The sequence below is a fragment of the Hermetia illucens genome, chromosome 1 (genome assembly GCF_905115235.1).
Source record: "Hermetia illucens chromosome 1, iHerIll2.2.curated.20191125, whole genome shotgun sequence".
NCBI lineage: Eukaryota > Metazoa > Arthropoda > Insecta > Diptera > Stratiomyidae > Hermetia > Hermetia illucens.
Window position 1 is genome coordinate 94,798,827 of NC_051849.1, and position 20,155 is coordinate 94,818,981.

The 20,155-nt window shown below is 42.0% G+C and overlaps 1 protein-coding gene across 1 annotated transcript in view; it reads right to left on the bottom strand.

Annotated features, from left to right (window-relative positions):
* The window catches only part of LOC119646487, an 89,520-nt gene extending 69,632 nt beyond the window's left edge, over positions 1-19,888 (bottom strand). The window contains exons 1-2 of the mRNA XM_038046946.1: positions 19,568-19,888; positions 7,995-9,140 (exon numbers count right to left, since the gene is read on the bottom strand). Of these exons, the coding sequence (XP_037902874.1) occupies positions 7,995-8,163 (169 nt within the window). The 5' untranslated portion in view covers positions 8,164-9,140; positions 19,568-19,888. The remainder of the gene's footprint in view (positions 1-7,994; positions 9,141-19,567) is intronic.
* Between the last annotated feature and the right edge of the window lie 267 nt (positions 19,889-20,155).

A 20,155-nucleotide genomic window follows, 5' to 3' on the forward strand; every position in this document is an offset into this window, starting at 1 on the left:
GATAAGGTAAAAGGTCACGTGCTGCATTGGGGTAGAATCTTAGGGAAATTTGAAGTCCGATGCGGAGTCCCCAGGGTTGGATCCTGCCACTAACATTTGTTTTCTCATTATTAATGGTATGCCTTGCCTGGAGGACGTTGTCCGTTTCAGTGGATAATGTGGTCTTTCCACAATCATTTCATCTATACTTATGACATCTGCTTGTTTTCTCATCGAGGCATGCATCTGCCTAAATGGCTCCGGACTTGAAGAAGGAGGCAGACTGACAAAGTCGAACTGAAGATAATTGCTAAAAGACAAAGGTTTTCATTTTAAGAAGTCGTTACAACCTTCTCATTTGGGTTAATCACCAGAATATCGGAGGCGCCAAACAATTTATAAATCTAGGAACCGTTTTTTCTGCCAACGCATTCGCTGTTTCGTCTAAGATGATGCAACTATCTCAACACCATACTGTGTTCGGTACGTTTTAGCTCCCAGTGGTACATGAAGATCTCAAGGGTTTAGTGTGAGTACTTGTCAGGTAGGCATAATCACACGATCCTCTTCGGACACGGATTGATTTGAAGACGAGAAATCAGCCTTGACTGGCGGTACTGCTTTGTACTGAATGGAGGCTCAGCATTCATACCAGTTGATGAAAGGCCTATATAACACCTCTGCCGCAACTAAGGGGTACGGCACCGGAGTTGTACAGCGAAACTCCACGCTTGAGCCCCAAGGAGCTCTGCCTGTGATGTACGCATAGCCATAACCACCATGAAACTCCCACTTGGGGCTAACCGCAAATGACCGGACCGAGAACATATCCTGCATGAATTCTCCTGGAACGTATGCTTTCCGAATCGCAGAACAGTAGAAGAAGGGTCTTCTGTAAATCTTGGGGGGGGAGCTGAAGTACATTATCGGGAACCGGCAGGGATGACGCCTAAGTAGGTTGACACCCTAGGTCCTCTATAGGGATTTATTTATAGCAACCATACCGTTATGAATGTAGAAATTGAAGTTGATATTAGAGAAAGATATCTTTAGCAGAAAGAAGTTAGTTGTCTCTGCTCTACAAACAAAACTAAAGTTTATTTTGCATGTGCGAGATCTCTACAATTAAACTATTAAACAAATATTTGAGAACTATTAAACAAAGGGTACTACAGGTCCCAGCGAAAAGCAGATTGATATCCACGATGGAGCATAAAACCGGAGAAATGCTAATACCAGCAGTTTTAATATCAAAACCTATCTCCACGTCCACGTAATGGTTGCTGAGAGTTCTTTCTTAATGAAAACTTGCAAATGGATGAAGGAGAGTCTTTCGCGCCTAAAAATGTATTGTACCAACCGTCCCTTGACTGACAACCCCATGCAGAATTGATTTTACAATAACAAACCCGACAACGAAAACGATCATACGATCTGCGCATTTTCTCATAGAACAGCTAGCGGATACCCTGCCCCAACATAAAGTTAATGCCATAGGGTTATAAAAGATGCTGTCTAATGTTGGGGAAGGATACCTCCTACGAGGCAGAGAAACGAAACGATAACAATAATGACAACAAAGAGTGAGTGAACACGGTAGTTATTCATAACAAAGACCTTCGTAATATTGATAAAGGAGAAATGGATGTCGCAATAACCGTAGCTAACAAAGGTCCGGAACGGCAAAATGCTCAATATTGAGCAATGCAGCGGTCTCAGAAAGCGGGGCCACGGCCTCCGTGGAGCGAAAAAACAATTTTCTCTTTGCGACGAAGCGATAGAAAACTGTTAAGATATGACCATTAGTTACAAATCCTTTCTTTTCACCTATGATAATACTGCTAGGGTAAAACTGCACACGGCCATAATAGAATTCGGTATCCTGATTAATTGATAAAATTGACTAGGCTGATCTTGATCAATGTGCGAGGCCAGACAAAAGTGGGGGAAAAAGGTGATCCGCGATGTTGACGTAAATGCGGAAGGCTTTTGAAGTCCACCCAACTGTGGGCCTATGACGACCTTATTATGAAGGATAACCTGCGATGTATAAAGTGCCTTAATGCAGATCGAACAGGCGGTGCGTGGTTTTGGAATACACATTAATAAAGACAGTACCAAATACATGGTGGTAACATCAGAACCAAAAACGAAAGAAGCAGTACATCAAATAGTACTGGTCAACTGAGAACAATAAGGGCAAGAGAATACAACTTACAAACCGTCGATAATTTCTCTTATTTAGGGTCAAAAATTACAACCGATAACAGTTATGACAGTGAAATCCACGCACTGTTGTTGGTAGCCAACACAACTTATTAGAGCTTACAAAAACTGGTCCACTCTCTTACTATACACGACAATGATTTTGTCAGACCTTACGTAGTCCTTGGAGAGTTAGGTTCTTAGCAAGAACCGGACTTCATTCGAGAGAAGAATTCCCCGAAGAATTTTTTAGCCCCCTACAGGAGAAAGAACGATTTTCCTGGTTTATATAACAACGAAATTTATGAGAGATGCCATGACCGTCTGGTTGTGAATAAAATAAATGAGTATTATCCAGTCCGAAAATTCTCTACGAGCAATATGTATGGTCGAAAAAGAAAACATGTCATGCCTTACCTAAGATGGGATGGTGTACACCAGGAGACCTCAGACAGCTTTTCGGGGTACCAAATTCAAAAACTAGAAAATAGAACCGGAGGAATTCATTTTTCGCAAAAAAGCTGACCTGAACCCCAAAACTGAGTTGATCTTTGGGAAGAATCTAACAGAACCTGTTATTATTTACATCACTTGCTTAACGGTAACTAGAGCGTTTTGGTTATGCGTGAAAAGTGGATAATAATCGGAGAGACATTCTGCAGAAAAATAGTTTTTTCAACCAGACCAAGACGAAAAGATTTTAAACTGGTAGTGGATCATAATACGCCAGTGAAATAAAACGACTGGAAGTATCACACACTATTTGAGTAGATGTCGGGATGGGATGTATTTTTAGAAATAGACTCTATATATCGTATTTGTTTAATGGGGTAGGGTACACTTCATGTTGCGTACATTTGAAGCTATAACTGGAAGTGGCAGCAGCCCCCCATAATCACATTTTTAGCGCAAGATGGCTCGTGTAGAAAATATCTCTCCTTAAATTGAGTTATTGAAGTGCAGCAACCAACTCGTAAAGGAATGTATGGGGCAGTCGGTAACTGGCTTCGTGTGAGCAAAACAGGCTTATATTATGTTGATATACTATATTTCCCACAGAAGTCATAAGTAAAACTGGCATTATTCAGTGCGTCCGCCCATTCGTTTCAGGGAGTTCCATGTTCCATAGATTTTGAGTTCTTCACACGCTCTACATGACTAGGACTGGAACTATCGAATCTTAATATGGATCGTTGTTTTTGGTTTGTGTAAAACAATAGCTTAGTGAGATCAGTTTACTGTCAGCCTGTCCGACTACATTTCGGTATACGAGCCTCTCTGACTGTCTGCCGGTCCATTTGTCTGCCTATTCGGCCGTCTTTCTGTACGTCTGTTTGTGCAGCTGTCACATACATTTTTCTCGGAAACGTTTATACCTACCGACATGAAATTCCGAGATAAGATTGCTACTGTGGATCATCGCTCAATGTTGAGAAAGAAGAGGAGTCCCCATGAATGTAGGAAAAGGGAAAGGAACTGACAACTACTGGTACCTGGTGTAGGAGTTCACCATAACACCATTCAGTAGGAAGCGCAATTTCATTATTTCGCAGAGAAGTTAAACGGGAAACAGAGGTGAATTATTTGGAAATTACACAGAACCAAAAATTACTCTAGAAGACGCATGTTGGGAATATATGTGGAAAAGCTTCAGTGGCACTGATTATTTGCCGGTCTATAGCAGGGAAGAAATGGGAATGCATCGCGAAAATATTACGCTCCCTAAGTACTGCAAGAGTAAGGCCAATGATTACCTGTAGTGCAAAGCGGAGAGATTAACCTTCGGAGGAACTGGCCGACAACCAGGTGGCAAACAAGATACTTAGGTCTAACCGTGGAGTTCATCTGGTTGGATGAATTGAATACGTTCGACTGACATAATAAGGTGTAGATACTTTGGGAACAGGAAATATTGAGGGAACTATACTGGGCGAGCTTAACGCGAGTGGAACAGTGTAGGGTACCTACGGGAGCAGCAGAGCTTGTTTACGGTACGTTTTAATTCGACGTATTTGTATTGTCTGGTTCTGGAAGTTTGCTGTTTTTCTCAGTGATCATCTGCTTGCGCTTTTGATGAAATCTTTCGCGCTCACGTCAATGCTATCGGGTCAGTGTCTGAACAATTTCTTCTTCTAAAACTCCAACACATTTCAATGCCATATCTTCGTTCTGGAACTTCTTAATATCGAAATTGATAGCTGTGCTGAACTTGCCACTCCTATTATTGAAATCCGCTTAACGAAATCTGCTTAACGAAAATCAAGTAAATACCTATGGGCAAGCTACATCTGGCTGGGGCTGTTTCTCATTTTCGTTACAACAACGTTAGCAACTGACAAAATATGTCTTGGAATGTCGGTAATACCTACATTCATAGAGAACATCTTGAATTTGAGTAATAAGTCAAGAGCCTGAGGGCTTGCCCTTTTAAAAATAAGGTAATATTTGTAAAATTGTTGGGGGCAAGTTTTTCGGATGGAACCTTTACTGCTTCAAGGGAATGGAGAAAGGTAGTACCATTATCCGTTACCCGTTCCTGGCAAACTATCGTAATCCATATAATTATTGATATCAAATGCCGTCAAATAAGTGGAGCCTGGGGACATATTCTCAGTTATGTGTCTGCACTTCTCAGCAGCTATATGTCAAAAAGACGGCTTTTGTTTGTCGTAAACGGGTACTAAATTTGTGGGTAAGCAACCTGCAAATTTTGGAACGTTACTGTTACCGAAACATCAACATCGATAGCGGCTGACCTCAAGGCTACGACCTTCGGTTATCGAAAACGAACTAAGATTGGTTTCTGGAAAGTACCCATGCTAATTTCTATGATCAATTATACGCGGTTCAGGAGAGGCTTCGTAAAGGTGAAATTGTGATTGTAATGGGTGATCTGAATGTCAAGATGGGCTGTGGCAACACTTGGCATCAATAACGATAACGGTGGGAAAATTGGGGATTTGTGAAGCTTCTACCACCTCCGCACTGTTGCACATTGTTCGAAGAGTCAGCTATAAGGTAATTCGGGTGGCAACTGAACAAAACCGTGCGAGCAAACAGATCGAGAGTCTCCTAGATGTGCGTATCCAGAGAGATACTGACATCAGCTTCAGAAGGTATCACCATATGATGGTCGTTTAGGTTTGCTTGCGTGTTGAGTTTGCCATTTAACACGTATGCCGTGACAAAAGAGAATTTGCAATTGCGTTGGTCAGGGAAACGGAAGACACCGTAAAACACAATGATTTCAGAAGTGTATACTGCATCAAGAGTTTGCATGTGGTCGCAAATCTTTCGATGGTCTTGTGAGGAACATCAACGGTCGACTTCCCATCCGCGATGACGAACAAATGAAGAGGTGGAAAGAAGACTTCACTAGGGTTCTTAACCATATTATACCCGGTTAGGCTCCTCCAATTGTGGATGAATTAGCTACTCGCTGTAATATACGTATATGAAGTGTTTCTCCAAACAGAAGACAACTCATTTCGACCATCAATGCACTCAAACGGAGTAAAGCCACTGGGCTTGGCGGTCTCCCCCTAGAGTTATTTACCGCTGTACCTGTAGCTATTGCAGATCTGCTGCTTTCACTAGTACGGCAATCTTTAGAATTCGAAACCTTTCCAGAAAGTAGAAAAAGGGGATGATTGATAAGATTCTAAGGAAGGGGACTCATTTTGAGTGTGACAATCGGAAGGATGTCTGCCTCCTCCCTACCGTTGCAAAGATATTAGCTGCGGATCATTTTAGATCTTCAGATCTTCGCTCACTGCTCCTCATTGATTTCGAGACAGCTTTGGATAGCGTGAGCAGGAAGTGCTCTAGAGTGCTCTACGCAAGAGGGGCATTTTGAAGAAACTAATAGCCATCATTAGAGCGACATATGATGTCGCAAAATGTCACATGTTGCTTCCAAGTAAAATCTCGGAGCACTTCGAGTCCCACACTTCGAAAGCGGAGTCCACCAGTATTACACCCTGTAACTGATATTGTCTTTTCTTGTTATCGGTGGTGTTCTTCATACTACTTTATCCGTAGGACGTGGAGGAATTCAATGGACCATGACATCTTTCCTTAAACATCGCAACTAGGCCGATGACAACTGTTTGCTCTCTCAGCAGGTTATGGACCTTGGTCAAATAACTCTGGATTTGGAAGTAGAGTCGGAACAACACCAATGTTCTCAGTATATACCTAGGAAGCATGCTTTCTGCCGAAGGTGGCACCGAACTGGATATTGCCCGACACATTTGCAGCGCTAGATTCGCTGTCACTGCCCTGTCGAAATCCTGGAAGGGCAGTTATCTGAACACCAACATCAAGTTGAGGCTGTTCTGTGCTAGTGTTCTTTCTTAACTCCATTGTTGCTCAAATGCTGCAAGCCTTCGTGAATTCCTGTCTTTGCCGTATCATCGGAGTGCGCGCTCAGATGCGACGCGCGTTATTAGTAGATTGATTCTAACCGATGTCTATGATGAGCATAATTGCTCCGATCGGCACGTGAAGGATGGCAGAATCGAGATTATCGGAAAAGCGCTGTGGATGATTGGTTGCCATCATCAAGGTTGAGATGTATAGAAGGCATGCGAAAATTAGCTATGATTTCCTAAATTTTTTTTACTTACTTACACTTACTTACACAAATTTGAACTCAGCTGTTTCTGTTTGTTTGTTGTTACTATTACCATGTATGTATATATAATGAATATGCAAATTCGGCGAGCTTGAGTTATACCATTGTCTTTTGTTTTTGTATTCTGCCTCTTCTTCTTCGACCTTTCGTTGATTCCCTTAGGTAAAGAATTCTCTCGTAAATTCTATCACATAAATCAACCATAAAACTTTTCACACCTGGAGGATATTACAACAATCAATAAAGAAGGGATCCAAGAGGACTTCTTGTGAAAGAGAAATACCCAAGTCATTCCCGAGCATAGTCACCAAATATTTCACACGACAGTGACGTAATTTGTCTGGTAGCAAAATTTAGCTCACACAAGACACGACAACATATTATTACGCTGCTAAAAATTTGAATGTAGGAACATAAACGCCGTTTATCTCATGGGAAAACTCCAATTAGAGAAAAACTTTGAAGACGTGCGTAATTTCTAGTTCATCTCATTTTCCCAAATTCAAATAATATGTATACAGACGACGAATGCTCACATGATGTCGATGATGTCAATTTGGAGTCATGGAGCCAGCAACAAGTGAGATGATGTCATTAAGGACATCAAATTTCCACATCTCGGTTAAACTTGTTGAAGAGTTTATGATAGACGTGCTTAGGGGAGCTTGGGATTTTCACCCGTGATTTCTGTGGATGGATTCTAACATCATATTTGGTCTGAATTCGATTACTGAACCACTTTACTTGAATTAGAGGATTACATACTTATATTGAATTTAAGTAAATTGTATTTTAGTTTTGCTGTAATACATAATGATTGTATTGCATAATTTAGAAGGATCGGAAAAGGGTATCGAGTAATTCTGGACAAGGCTCTTTTAATGTCCAAGGCTATGCGTTGGTTATTACGTGCAAGGCTATCCCGCATAAATTGGTTTGATCAATATTACATAGTTGAAATTGCTTCCTTTAGTAAACAAAGTTAAAACGTTTGTTTACCAAGGAGACCAATCACGTCCTGCCTCCTCTACTGAATCAGGAACTTTTCGGAACACAACATTTTGCACTCATGTAGAAAATGTCCATCGTGCTGACCGTGACCTCTTACTCATAACATTTGTGATATATGTACACATACGTGTTAGCAAGAACTTACATAGTATCATGAACTTACCGCCTTCGCCCGAAATAACCGACCAGCGATCCGTGGAGATGGCGACAATCCAGATAATCAGCGCGACGGCAACGAAGGAACTGCATCCCAAAAGGATTCGACGCTCCAAAAGGTAGGCATCGAGCAAGGGCTTCCGAATTTCGTCGCGTCCTATGCTCGAAGTCGACATGATTTAACCCTTTTCGTGCCACTTATACGTTTCTCTGACCACTCGTTTCATTCACGCATTCACGGAACCCGGCACAAACGTGTTTTTCACGACACTCTGGTGCACTGAACTCGCCAAAACTATACGCACGCAATTCTGTACTCGTAACGAATGCTTCAACAAACACACTATTTGCCAGTTGTTATCCTGGCTGAGGATTGGCGTGAGAATAGCTTGTCTGGATGGAGTTGAGCTTGCGTCTTTGGGGGTAGGGGGATTGTACATACACAATATGGGGTGTCAATCACTCCTGAGTGACGGCTCGCGATGAGGGAGCTTTTAGCAGTCTGACATGCTGTCCGCTCTGTACAATTCTTGTAGGCAATTTTTACACATTTTTTTTATTAGTCTGCACTCTCCAATTTTTCTGCGGAAATTCCGTCCACTTTCTTGCCACTTTTTTGTTTGAAAAATTATTACCAGACAAAATATTCTCTTTGAGTCCCTCCTTCACGACCAGATCCAATAATAAGTTTTCGAATTCCACTCTTAGAATTATCGATGGCAGCCTTGACATAAGTTAAATACTTCGCCCGACATTTACTTGTTGATAGCTAGGATGAACGTGCTACGGAGGAGGGTGGCAAACGTGTTCATTTATTGCTCCTCGTATTACGAAATCGTGTACATGCATACTTTTATATTTTCTTAAGAGCCGCACTGGTCATTCGTTCTTTTCTTCAGTCGGGGGGAGACTAGGTTTATTTTCAGTCACATCGTCTAAATAGCATACGACACTTTTCTTACTATTCTCACATGCACATGCACATTGCAGATTGCATCGGGACTATCTGCTTTATTTTATTTTTCTTCTCAGACTTTCGAACAACTGGTGGTTGTTTTACTGCCCGGTTTTCCTTAGGGATCCCGTCAGCAGCCTCTGATGTTTATATTTATCTTAAATTATCTCGAGTTGCATTTTAGCATACTAAATTAGCCTGTACCCAGCGGTAAAAATTAGCAAATAATGTAGCGCAAAGTCATCAGGGCAAGTGATACAAAATATCGGTGTTCTAATTGCTTTGCCTGCGTTGAGTCTTCCGATTTCATTTTCAAATGATTTATGCGTGTGAAGACCAACCAAATTTCATTTTTGAAATTTTCAAAAAAAAATTGGTTATCGCCTCGTTTATTGCATGCTTAGCATGTGCTTTCATCATATTTTACATCATCATAGGATTTACTTACGTTGGACCAGTATAAAAGCTTGCTATTGAGTGTTCAAAAATAGTAAAATTTTGTAGCTGGAAAACTTTCTTTTACAAAGGTTTTTTGTATATTAATGGGGAATTTTCCAGAAAAATTGCTAGTCCGATATTTGTAATTTTATTGATGTTAATGAAATGTCGATAACGATAATGACGGTAGGATAGGTCCCAGGGTGAAAAAGTGGATTGGTACCCATGATCTAGAATAAAACCCGGAAAACGCCTGGACCAATACCAACAACCAAACCCTAGGAGTTTTTTCTTAACGAAAACTTCAGACGGAGAAGGGTGAGGGCCAGTCTCACGCGTCTAAAAACAGGTTGAGAAGGGTTGATAACCCTACATGCAAAACAATTTGTTAGGAAGCCACAAAAGGAGCCTCGGAACGGATGAATATTACAACGACGGATTCAGCAACGAAAACTACGACTAACGATTTGTTCTTTTTCTTATGAAACAGGCGCTCTCTGTACAGAAAAGGAGTTGCCAAGTAGCCGATACCGTGTCCCCTTATCAGGCTGATGTAACAGCGTTACCAGGGATGATCTCAGTTCCTGGAGAAGATCGAGCAGGTATGATATCAAAATTATACTTGGAAAATTCTTAACAGCCAAGTAGGGGTGGAGCCCTTATTCATGCAATAGGTTGGCTCCCATAGCTCACACAAAAACAACGATGATAATGAACTGCGGATTATTCAATTATCAGCGTCGCCGTAGAGGTTCTGGGAAGTGCCTGGTTTGCGTGGAAAATGGTGCACAAATAAACGTAAGAGTCTCCAGATTTCATAACTTTCAATCAAAGTGATCACATGCTAATGAATGCCGCTTCATCTTAGTATTGATGAATGCCAGAACAAATAGTAGGCTAGTATAGACTCGCATCACAAGCTATTATAGTTGGTATGGTATTCCGGGTTCAAATAAAAACACCGAGTGAAATCTCCTCTGACAACCAGGTGGAAGTGAACACTGAAGCCATCCACAACAAAGCTTTCCGTAATACATATAAAGGGAAATGGAAGACCCAATCACCGCAATTAGCAGAGGTGTGGGGAGGAAGCATCAACAAATTATTTCCACAACCACCTGCATAACGTTATCATTGATACAGCCACAAATATATCTGGCCCCAATTGCAAAAAAGTCGACACGCCTGATTCAACAATGATTGTAAGCTAGCAACGGAATGGGAGAATTCCAACCTAAAAATTCCTAATAAAGAAGCCTGCCAGAATCACCTGATCTGTGAATTCGTAAAAAAGAGGGAGCAACCGCACCAGCCGCGGAAGTGTCAAGCCATATACGCTCTGTCGAGACAAAGAGGGAAATCTGATTTTCGACCGAATGGACATATTGGGGTAATGGGCTAAGTGTAATATTTTGATGAAAGTATGTACATCTCATAAGCTTGGGAATCATAAATCACCAGCAGCCGATGGAAATACAGCCGAACTAGTTAAATACAGAGGTGATTGGTTACAACAAGCAGTACATCAGCCTATGCTCACGGTGTGGGATAGCAAATCAACGCCTGACAGCTTGCAACGAAGCGCTATGTGTCCTATATATAAACAGAGGTGTTGTTGGATTGAAGATAAACATCAACAAAATCAAGGTTCCGAGTCTGATGCGTTATCGCACTTTATTAATGGGCAGAGCATCGACGACGTCAATCAATTTTCATATCTAGAAAACGTGATTTTTGCCGACGGTGCCACCGAACTGGATCAAGTCCTACACATTAACAGTATTAAATTCGCTTTAGCTGCTTTGGCTAAAAGCTGGAAACACAGTTATCTCAACACCAAAGTCAAGCTGAGACTGTTCTGTGGTAATGTTCTTTCTGTGCTGCTATATGGGAGTGAGTCCCACTGTTATCAAAAGTTCCGAACCTTTGTGAACACCTGTCTTCGTCGTATCAGCGGAGTACGCTGGTCTGATACTATCACAAACGAAGAACTTGGCGCACAGGCCTCTCATTCAGGGGCCATATGATTGGAGTCAGGAATTGGCAGTGACGGAGTGTGTGACCCATTAAGGAAAGGGACAAATTCAGGCTACGCCATGCAGTAGAATTCACTCCCTCAAAATGGCGACGAGTGGATTGCCATGCAGAAGAGTGGAAAAGGAGTGCGAGCATTTTAGGGAATCGTGAGGGAAGCTGGAGTGCATTTCAGGCAACCGCGAACGATGGCATGTTTGTATGGTTGAAGTTCTGTATCTCACCATATGGTATATGTGTGTATATATATGTACATAAAAAGGGCAATATGAAGCAGTTCCACAACTACAGAGGTATCACATTACTAAATAACATGTAGTGTTCGCGGCGTTGTGGAATGTGCAGTATTTCATTCGCCTTTGTTAAGGACAATCTTATAAGGAAGTGCATTTAATATTATGTAATATTTCCTCTTCTCCTCAAGTTTGAACACCTATCCCGACATTCATTTACATTCAACATTTAACAATGAAAATGATTAAAGAAACCTAACAATTGGTAGCTTTCCCCTAAACCCAAAAATTCATTTCCAAGCGAAAATTGATCAGGTACAATGTTCCTTGATCCCCTTGTTTGCAAAAAAACTTGCCCAAGTTATATATTATCGAATGTAGGCACGACAGTTGACCTTAGGTCACCCAGCAATGTGCACAAATTTGATACAATTTATAGCTTTACTGTGCCGACTTCGAATTTGAAGTTCAAAGCCGAGGTCAACAGAACCAAGAATTGGTGAGATCTGGACCGACTGATGAGATTAGAAGGCACAGGAGATCGTTTTTAGCTGCTGGGTAGGATACAGTAGAGGGAGTTACTCTATCGCGATTTATTAACTTGTTCGGCGACGGGCTTGACAAATAAATTCAACAATATCACTTAAGGATAATTTGAGAAGGAGGGAGGTATTCTATTGTGATGGAGAAATAATGTCGGTGGCGAAATCACCCCCAGAAGCGAAATTTTGGAAGATGACACGAAGAGTGTTTTCTATACCCCCACAGGTTTGAGTTTTAGGTGTTTCAAGCTGGGAATGAAGAATGGTCCGCCATTGGAGGTTGCAATGATCCAATGATAGGTCAGAAATAAGAAAAAAATCTTGAATATTATCAAGTCATCTCGCATCTTTATGCCACTGGAGGATCTTCGAGGTTTGTGGAAACGTGAAGATGGCAGTGAGTAGAAAGTGGTTGTTCCTTTTTCCTTTCTCTGCGCGATGCTCAGTGAAGGTTAAATTCGCATATTAATTGCCTTAAAAACGGAATGGAAAGCGAAGTGGGCCACCGGGACATCAATGCCCGCACAATATGGATTTCTTTTGCTGCATCAAAGTTTGTGAATAATTGTCAGGTGGCCAGTATTCATGACGTACCTATGAGTAGATTAATTATCGTTTCCGATGCTTGTGAAGTATTTTTAGAACTTAAACGCCCAGCTTCCCCTTTACAAGTAAATTTTTATTTTCGCATATAAGGGTTTCCAAAACACATGAAGATGGAAGCGATGGACTGTAACTGTAAAAGTAGTAAAAAGTCGCAAACTTCGTATACACCATGCCAGCCGACAAAAACGGAAAAGTACTGCGAAGGACGATGAAGTTTTTGGGAATGAACACATAGCACATAAGAAGGTGGCATTAATGGTCAGAACTTTCGGCGGAACGCGAAAGCAAGCTGATAACCCTGATGAGATACACACTGGACGCAGCTGACGTTTCAGTTACCAGCGGTTTTCACGTTAGACTATACTTACATATGCCTACAAATATAAAGTTTAGTCAAATTAACCTGTAGCATGACAAAGCCTCTTCCTGTCTACTGGCAACAAGGCTGGCAAAGTTGCAGCATCGCTCTTAAATTTTTCTGTTTTGGTTCGTAAAGGGACTAGGATCTTTTTCGATAAGAAATCCACTAGACCAAGAGCCTGCGTCGTGATTTCAAAATTGTTAGAGGCAACCATGCTGAAACAATTCTTCGCGCGACCTAGTTCCGGTCAACTTACAATACGAAGTTAATAGCAATAGGAGAAACGTCCTAGTTGAATCTGCTCACTTGCTCTATGATTCTTTGTATCCTCCGCTGACGTAAAAACCAAGGAATCTGATAGTGTATGCAGAATCAACTGATCTTGAACTCTTAATAGGTTGTGATCCGAATGTTCAGCATATTTATTGGGGTAGTAACAGATGCAATCATAGAGGCAAGAAGCTGTTTGATTTTATCATTTAAGTTGGTCTGATGACCGCGAACGTAAAATGTGTGTGTGGGGCTAGGCAAAATTGAAGGAATTGACTTAATAATCTGTACTGTAAAGATGTTAGAATTGCTTAGAGACTGGCTAGTGCTAGATGAAGTCTCTCTCAGATAATCGCCTGTTGTACAAAGACGGAATCATAGGAAAATGGATTGAACAAAGTCCAATAAACTTCTTGGCAACAAAGTCCTTAGGCGACTAAGGACTCCTTCAGCGATAGAAGACCAATCAGATTCTCTTAGGAGATCGGATGAAACTTTTAGGAATTCCAGAGCTGAGTTTATCCAGACTCTCTTGGAAGTACACCATCCGAATGGTGACAAAGATGTTGCAAGGAGAATTGGGACATTGCAAGAGCGGTTGTTAAAAATGAAAAGGTGGGAGCTGCTATACTAAACACTTCAAAGGCCCTGGAATGGATGGTATCTATCTAGCAACGCCAAAGGAAGGTATGGACCACTAAGGCAACTTCTAACAGATATTTCTTGAGAATGTCTTGCTCTTGGTTACGTGCCACCTTTAGTCAGAAAGTTAAGGTAGTATTCATACCTAAGCCTGGAAAAGTTGACTATGCAAATCCAAAGACCTTCAGACAAATCAGCTTCACATCATTTTCACTGAAATGTGTGGAGAGACTGGTAGGAAGTCATGTTCGTAGGAACGCGCTAAGGTCGCACCCACTAAATTAAAGCTTAACAGCGTGGAAAGTACCGCAAGTCTGCTTTTGGTTCTTTGGTTTGAAAGATAGAGGACGATGGGGGTTTTGACTGTGCGCCTTTCCAAAAGCTGAAAGAGATGCTGGTGCTCATGCAATTTCAATTAAATGGATCTATGAGATTCTAACGCAGAGATTGCTGTTTGCTGAAGTGGGTGTTGATGGCCACCTAATAACGGAAGCGACTAAGGCCTGCTCGCAAGGAGGGGTCCACTTCTGTGGAGTATGTTGACCGACTCACTACTACGTGAATTGCAGAATCTGCCAATACCCGCTCAAGATTATGCTGATGACGTGGCTGTGCTCCAATTCCGCCGTTCCTATGGGTTCTCCTTATATGATTATGATATCATAGGCGTCTTAGGGTGCGATAAATTTTTAAACTTGAAAATTGTTCACTATTTATTACTAACCATATATATATTGTACATCTAGGATGAACTAAATGGGGATTTTCGGTTAAATTTCTAAAATATGAGCAGATTTGAGGCCTAGATTCATATGGATGAACGATTGTTATTTTTTTTCAGATTTTTCGGTTGAATAGGTTCTGGGAACTCCGCTCCTCCTGTGGTCAAAGGGTAGTGTAGGTCCCAGGGCGAAACGTGGATTGGTACCCACGATGGAGCATAAAACCTGGGAAATGCCTACTGAACCAACACCAACAGCTCTACTACCAAACCCTATCTCCACCTCTACGTGGTGACCGTTGGGAGCTCTTTCATAACGAAAAGCTGCAGACGGAGAAGGATGAAGGCGAGTCTCCCGTGCCTAAAAACGGGATAAATTGTACCAACTGGTCCTCCAGGTTGGGGGTTAGGCAGTGCTAACAACGCTACACGGAAAACCGATGTTACGAAGCCACGAAAGGTGCCTCGGACAGGATGGATCTTACAACAACGAACCCGGCAACGACAAGGGATTAACGATTTACGCATTTTCTCATGGAACGTGTGCTCCCTGTACAGAGATAAAGCTGATGAGCAGCTAGTCGATACCCTGTCCCAATATAGGGCTGATATAACAGCGTTACAACAGATGCGATGGACAAGGACCGGTTTCCTGGAGAAGAACCGCTACACCACATATTATAGCGGTCATCCAGTAAACCATGTATTCGGGGTAGGTTTCTTAGTCAGCCAAAAAATGAAACCTGCTGTTATCGGCTTTCAAAACATAAGCGAACGGCTATGCACTCTGCACTTGCGAGGCATATAGAATATAAGGCATAGAAATATAAGCCTCATTGACGTTCACGTCCCTACAGCGGAGGCTGCAGAGTCGGAGAAGGATACCTTCTACGAGGCAGTAGAACGAACCCTCGAGGTCTGTCCCAGATATGATATCAAAATCATACTTGGGGATTTTAACAGCCAAGTATGGAAGGAGCCCGTATTCAGGCGATACGTTGGATCCCATAGCTTACACGAAAAAACAAACGATAACGGACTGCGGATTATTCAATTAGCAGTGTCACACGGAATGGTTGTTGGAAGTACCTGGTTTGCGCGGAAAGCGGTCCACAAACATACTTGGGCCTCTCCAGACGGGACCACTTTCAACCAAATTGACCACGTGCTGATCGAACGCCGCCACCTCTCAGCCTTCATGAATGTCAGAACATATAGGGGGGCCAATATAGACTCGGATCACTATCTCGTCGGCATGGTGCTCCGAGCTCGAATAGCAATACCACCTAGAATCCCCTCTGACAATCAGGTCAGAGTGGACACTGAAGCCATCCACAACACAGTCCTCCGGGACACCTATAAGAGGCAAATGGATGCCGCAATAACCGCAGTCAACAGAGGACCTGGAGATGAAGCATCAACAAATCATCTTTACAATCATCTGAAGAACATTATCATGGATACGGCCACAAACATACTTGGCCTGAAAGAATTCGGGCACGCGCAGAGACTTATCACGAACTCTGTTGGGCGGAGAAGCGACTTCACAGACGGAAAAAGGAAGCCTAGGAGAACCAACAAGTCTGTGAACTTGAAAAGTACAGGGAGCGACCGCACCAGGCGCGCAAGTTTTATCAACAAGTCAGCAGGATGAAACCTTATACACCTCGATGCTCATCCTGCCGAGACAAAGAGGGAAATCTGACAGAATGGGCATATTGGAGCAATGGGTTGAGTACTTTGATGAGCTACTGAACAACCGGAACATCGGCGATTTGGAGGTCCCACCAACTGAAGACAACGGACAAATACTGTCACCACCAAGTTTAGGAGAAACAGTCCGTGCAATTCATCGGCTTAAAAATCATAAGTCGCCAGGAGCCGATGGAATTACAACCGAATTGGTTAGATATGGAGGCGACCAGTTACACCAAGTGGTTCATCAACTTGTGCTCAAGGTATGGGATAGCGAATCAATGCCTGACGATTGGCAACGAGGTCTCATACATAAAAAGGGGGATATCACACAGTGCAGCAATTATAGAGGTATCACATTGCTGAGTACCATCTAAAAGATATTCTCCATTATCTTGCTAGGCCGGATAGCCCCATACACCCAGAACACCATTGGCCCATACCAAACAGGCTTCACTCCAAGCAAATCAGCAACAGATCAGATTTTCCCTCTGTGGCAAGCGATGGAAAAACTGTTGGAATATGGACAACAGTTGCACCGTCTCTTCATCGACTTTAAAGCCCTCTATGATAGCATAGCCAGGGTAAAACTGTACACGGCCATGAGAGAATTCGGTATCCCGACGAAATTAATTAGACTGACTAAGCTGACCCTGACCAATGTGCGAGGTCAGATAAAAGCAGGAGGATCACTCTCAAGACCATTCGACATCAACAACGGTCTATGACAAGGGGATGCCCTATCATGCGTCCTCTTTAACCTGACCCTCGAAAAAGTGATCCGTGATGCTGATGTAAATGCAAGAGGTACGATCCTCTTTAAGTCCACCCAACTACTGGCCTATGCTGACGATATTGACATCATGGGAAGAACCACCCGAGACGTACAAACTGCCTGCATCCAGATCGGGCAGGCGGCTATTGGGGCGAGATCTTGGGCTGCACGTCAATGAAGGCAAGACAAAATATATGGTGGCAACGTCAGCACCGAAGACGAATCAACCAACAACATCAAACCGCACTTGTCAAACAGGAAGAATAAGGATAGGAGAATACAACTTTGAGACCGTTGATAATTTCTCCTATCTTGGGTCGAAAATCACAACCGATAACAGCTACGATGATGAAATCCGCGCACGGTTGTTGTCAGCCAACACAGCCTATTTCAGCTTACAAAGACTGTTCCGTTCGAAACGTCTCACCATAGGGTCAAAGCTCTTACTGTACAAGACTATGATCTTGCCAGTCCTCATGTATTCCTCGGAAACTTGGGTTCTTAGCAAGAAAAATTGCGAACTCTTGGCCGCGTTCGAGAGAAGAATCCTCCGAAGAAGTTTTGGCCCCCTACATGAGGATGGACGATTCCGTAGCCTACACAATGACGAAATCTATGAGCGATACCATGACCGTCCAGTTGTGGATAAAATCCGGCTCAATAGGTTACGGACGCCAGGCACCTTTTAGGGATATGAAATTGGTGGACCTCGGCGCAAAACCGGGATGTCTGGGGTTTCTTATTAAGGCAGGCCTAGATCGGATACCGGTTGTTGCGTCGCTGGTGATGATGATATTGTATATCTAGGATGAACTAAATGGGGATTTTCGGGTAAATTTCTAAAATATGAGCAGATTTGAGGCCTAGATTTCATATGGATGGATTTGTTTATTCAGACCACTGCAATGAGAGCAGCTCATAGACTAATTCCATGCGATCTATGACGAACTTATGGGCGCGAGAACACAGAGCATTAGAAGAGTTTCTGGCAGCAATGAATACAGTTTTCGCAATGTCTTCTAATTCTCTTCCACATCGGTTTGGTAGAAGATATGAAGTTATTTTGAAACGTAGAGAAAATTGTAACAAACCAGAAAAATGTATAATAGGATATACTGACGTCTTCTACACCGAAAAGAAAACAGGGCTCTGAAGTTGGAGTCCATCTATCGAATAAAAACGAGAAGTTGGCTTTCCCCTAGGGGCAATATGTAGTAGTTTTTCAGGGTGAAGTGTATGCGATCCTAAGGGCGGCAACCTGGACGATTGAAGAATAGTTGAAGAGCCGGTTCATCGCAACCTGTAGCGACAGTGAGGCTGCATTGAGGGTGTTAAGTAGTTCTTTGCTCACTTAAACGATCGTTCAGGAATGTAGAAAACGATTGAACTCTGTTTCCAAATTCCAGAATACGGCGGAATTACCCTGGGTACTCGGTCATTGTGGTTTACGGGCAAATTAAATCTCGGATGCTTTAGCAAAAGAGTTTTCAATCTCCCCGTACCAGGACCGGAGCCAGCATATCAGTAGCATTGGCTAATGCTGCCATAAAAAGCGGGGAACAAGTTTTTCACAACGACAGGTGGCAAAGCCTTAATGCTGGTAAACACACCAAACTTTTCCTATCAGAACCAAACAATTGTACTACAAAGTTTATCCTGTGGAAAAGCAGGAAACCTGCAGAAGTATTGTGGGCATTCTGACTGTCTATAATTCACTAACTTGTTGAACGCCAATTTGCAGTTGCATATGTAAATATTATAGAATACGAATAACGAATATCGAGAGATTAATACTTTTCTCAGGTGTACACAGTGATAGGATGGAGGATCTTCAAATACATATAACTGCATAAATCATCTATTGTTCAGTTTTCCATTCTACTAATAATATTCAGTTGAAGGGTTTCTGTACGTGTATATAGTGAATGTCATTTGAAAGAATTCAATATTTTGAAACAAGAATAAATTATTACATATGGAACTCGAGATAAAACCCTCGCGCGATCTAATTATAACCAACAATGTGTGATATTTCCATCAACACCGATGCTGGAGAAGTCGATATACTTGTGAGAAATTTGTACAAATATTTACTGATCCATCACAAAATCCTAAATTTATAGATTTTAATGAGATTCTTGTAATGCTTCGCGCATAATATCCACGACTCCAGTCGAGTGGTCTATTTGCAACGTTTATGTTGAATTTTACAATGTTGAAACACATAACCGAGTGAAACAATTATTTCAAGTGATGTTGAGTACATTCTCTGCGTGTTAGAAATGCTTGTATTCGAGTACACACTCACAATTGCCACAAACCGCAACCACTGAACACAAAATAAAGTAAAAACACTGGAAGGATACACTTGGTTTCACTTAATAAATGTTTTAGGAAAATGTTTGAACTTTTCATAAAGCGATCCCAAGTTGTTTAAGTATTTCAATTCAAGTTCAATTTTCCATTCACTAGTTCACTCCTCATCAGATTTTCTTTGCAGGTCAGATGTGCATCTTGTCACCAGAAACCAAGTTCACAAACCTTACGCATTCTTCCAAAAACCAAAATTTTCAAAGACAAACAATTTTCATGCGTCCCGAAACGTTCCCAGTTTTCAGCCGCAAGAAACACCGAGCTCGGACTGATATTTAAATTGGGATGAAATTTTAAAGAAGCTTCTCATTGTTGTTGTTGGTTGGTATGCCGCCAAAAGTAATCTACCATGAGATGAGTTTTCTTAAATTCACGTTGGAAAATCCTCACACAGAGAGGGAAATTGAGGGAATTCCTGTGCATTGCTGCTACACAACAAAACTCGGTCGAGAGAAAAATTTAAGAAAACGATGAAAACTCAAGTCAGACCCAAGCCGCGGGTTTTGTTATTTAGATAACGTCA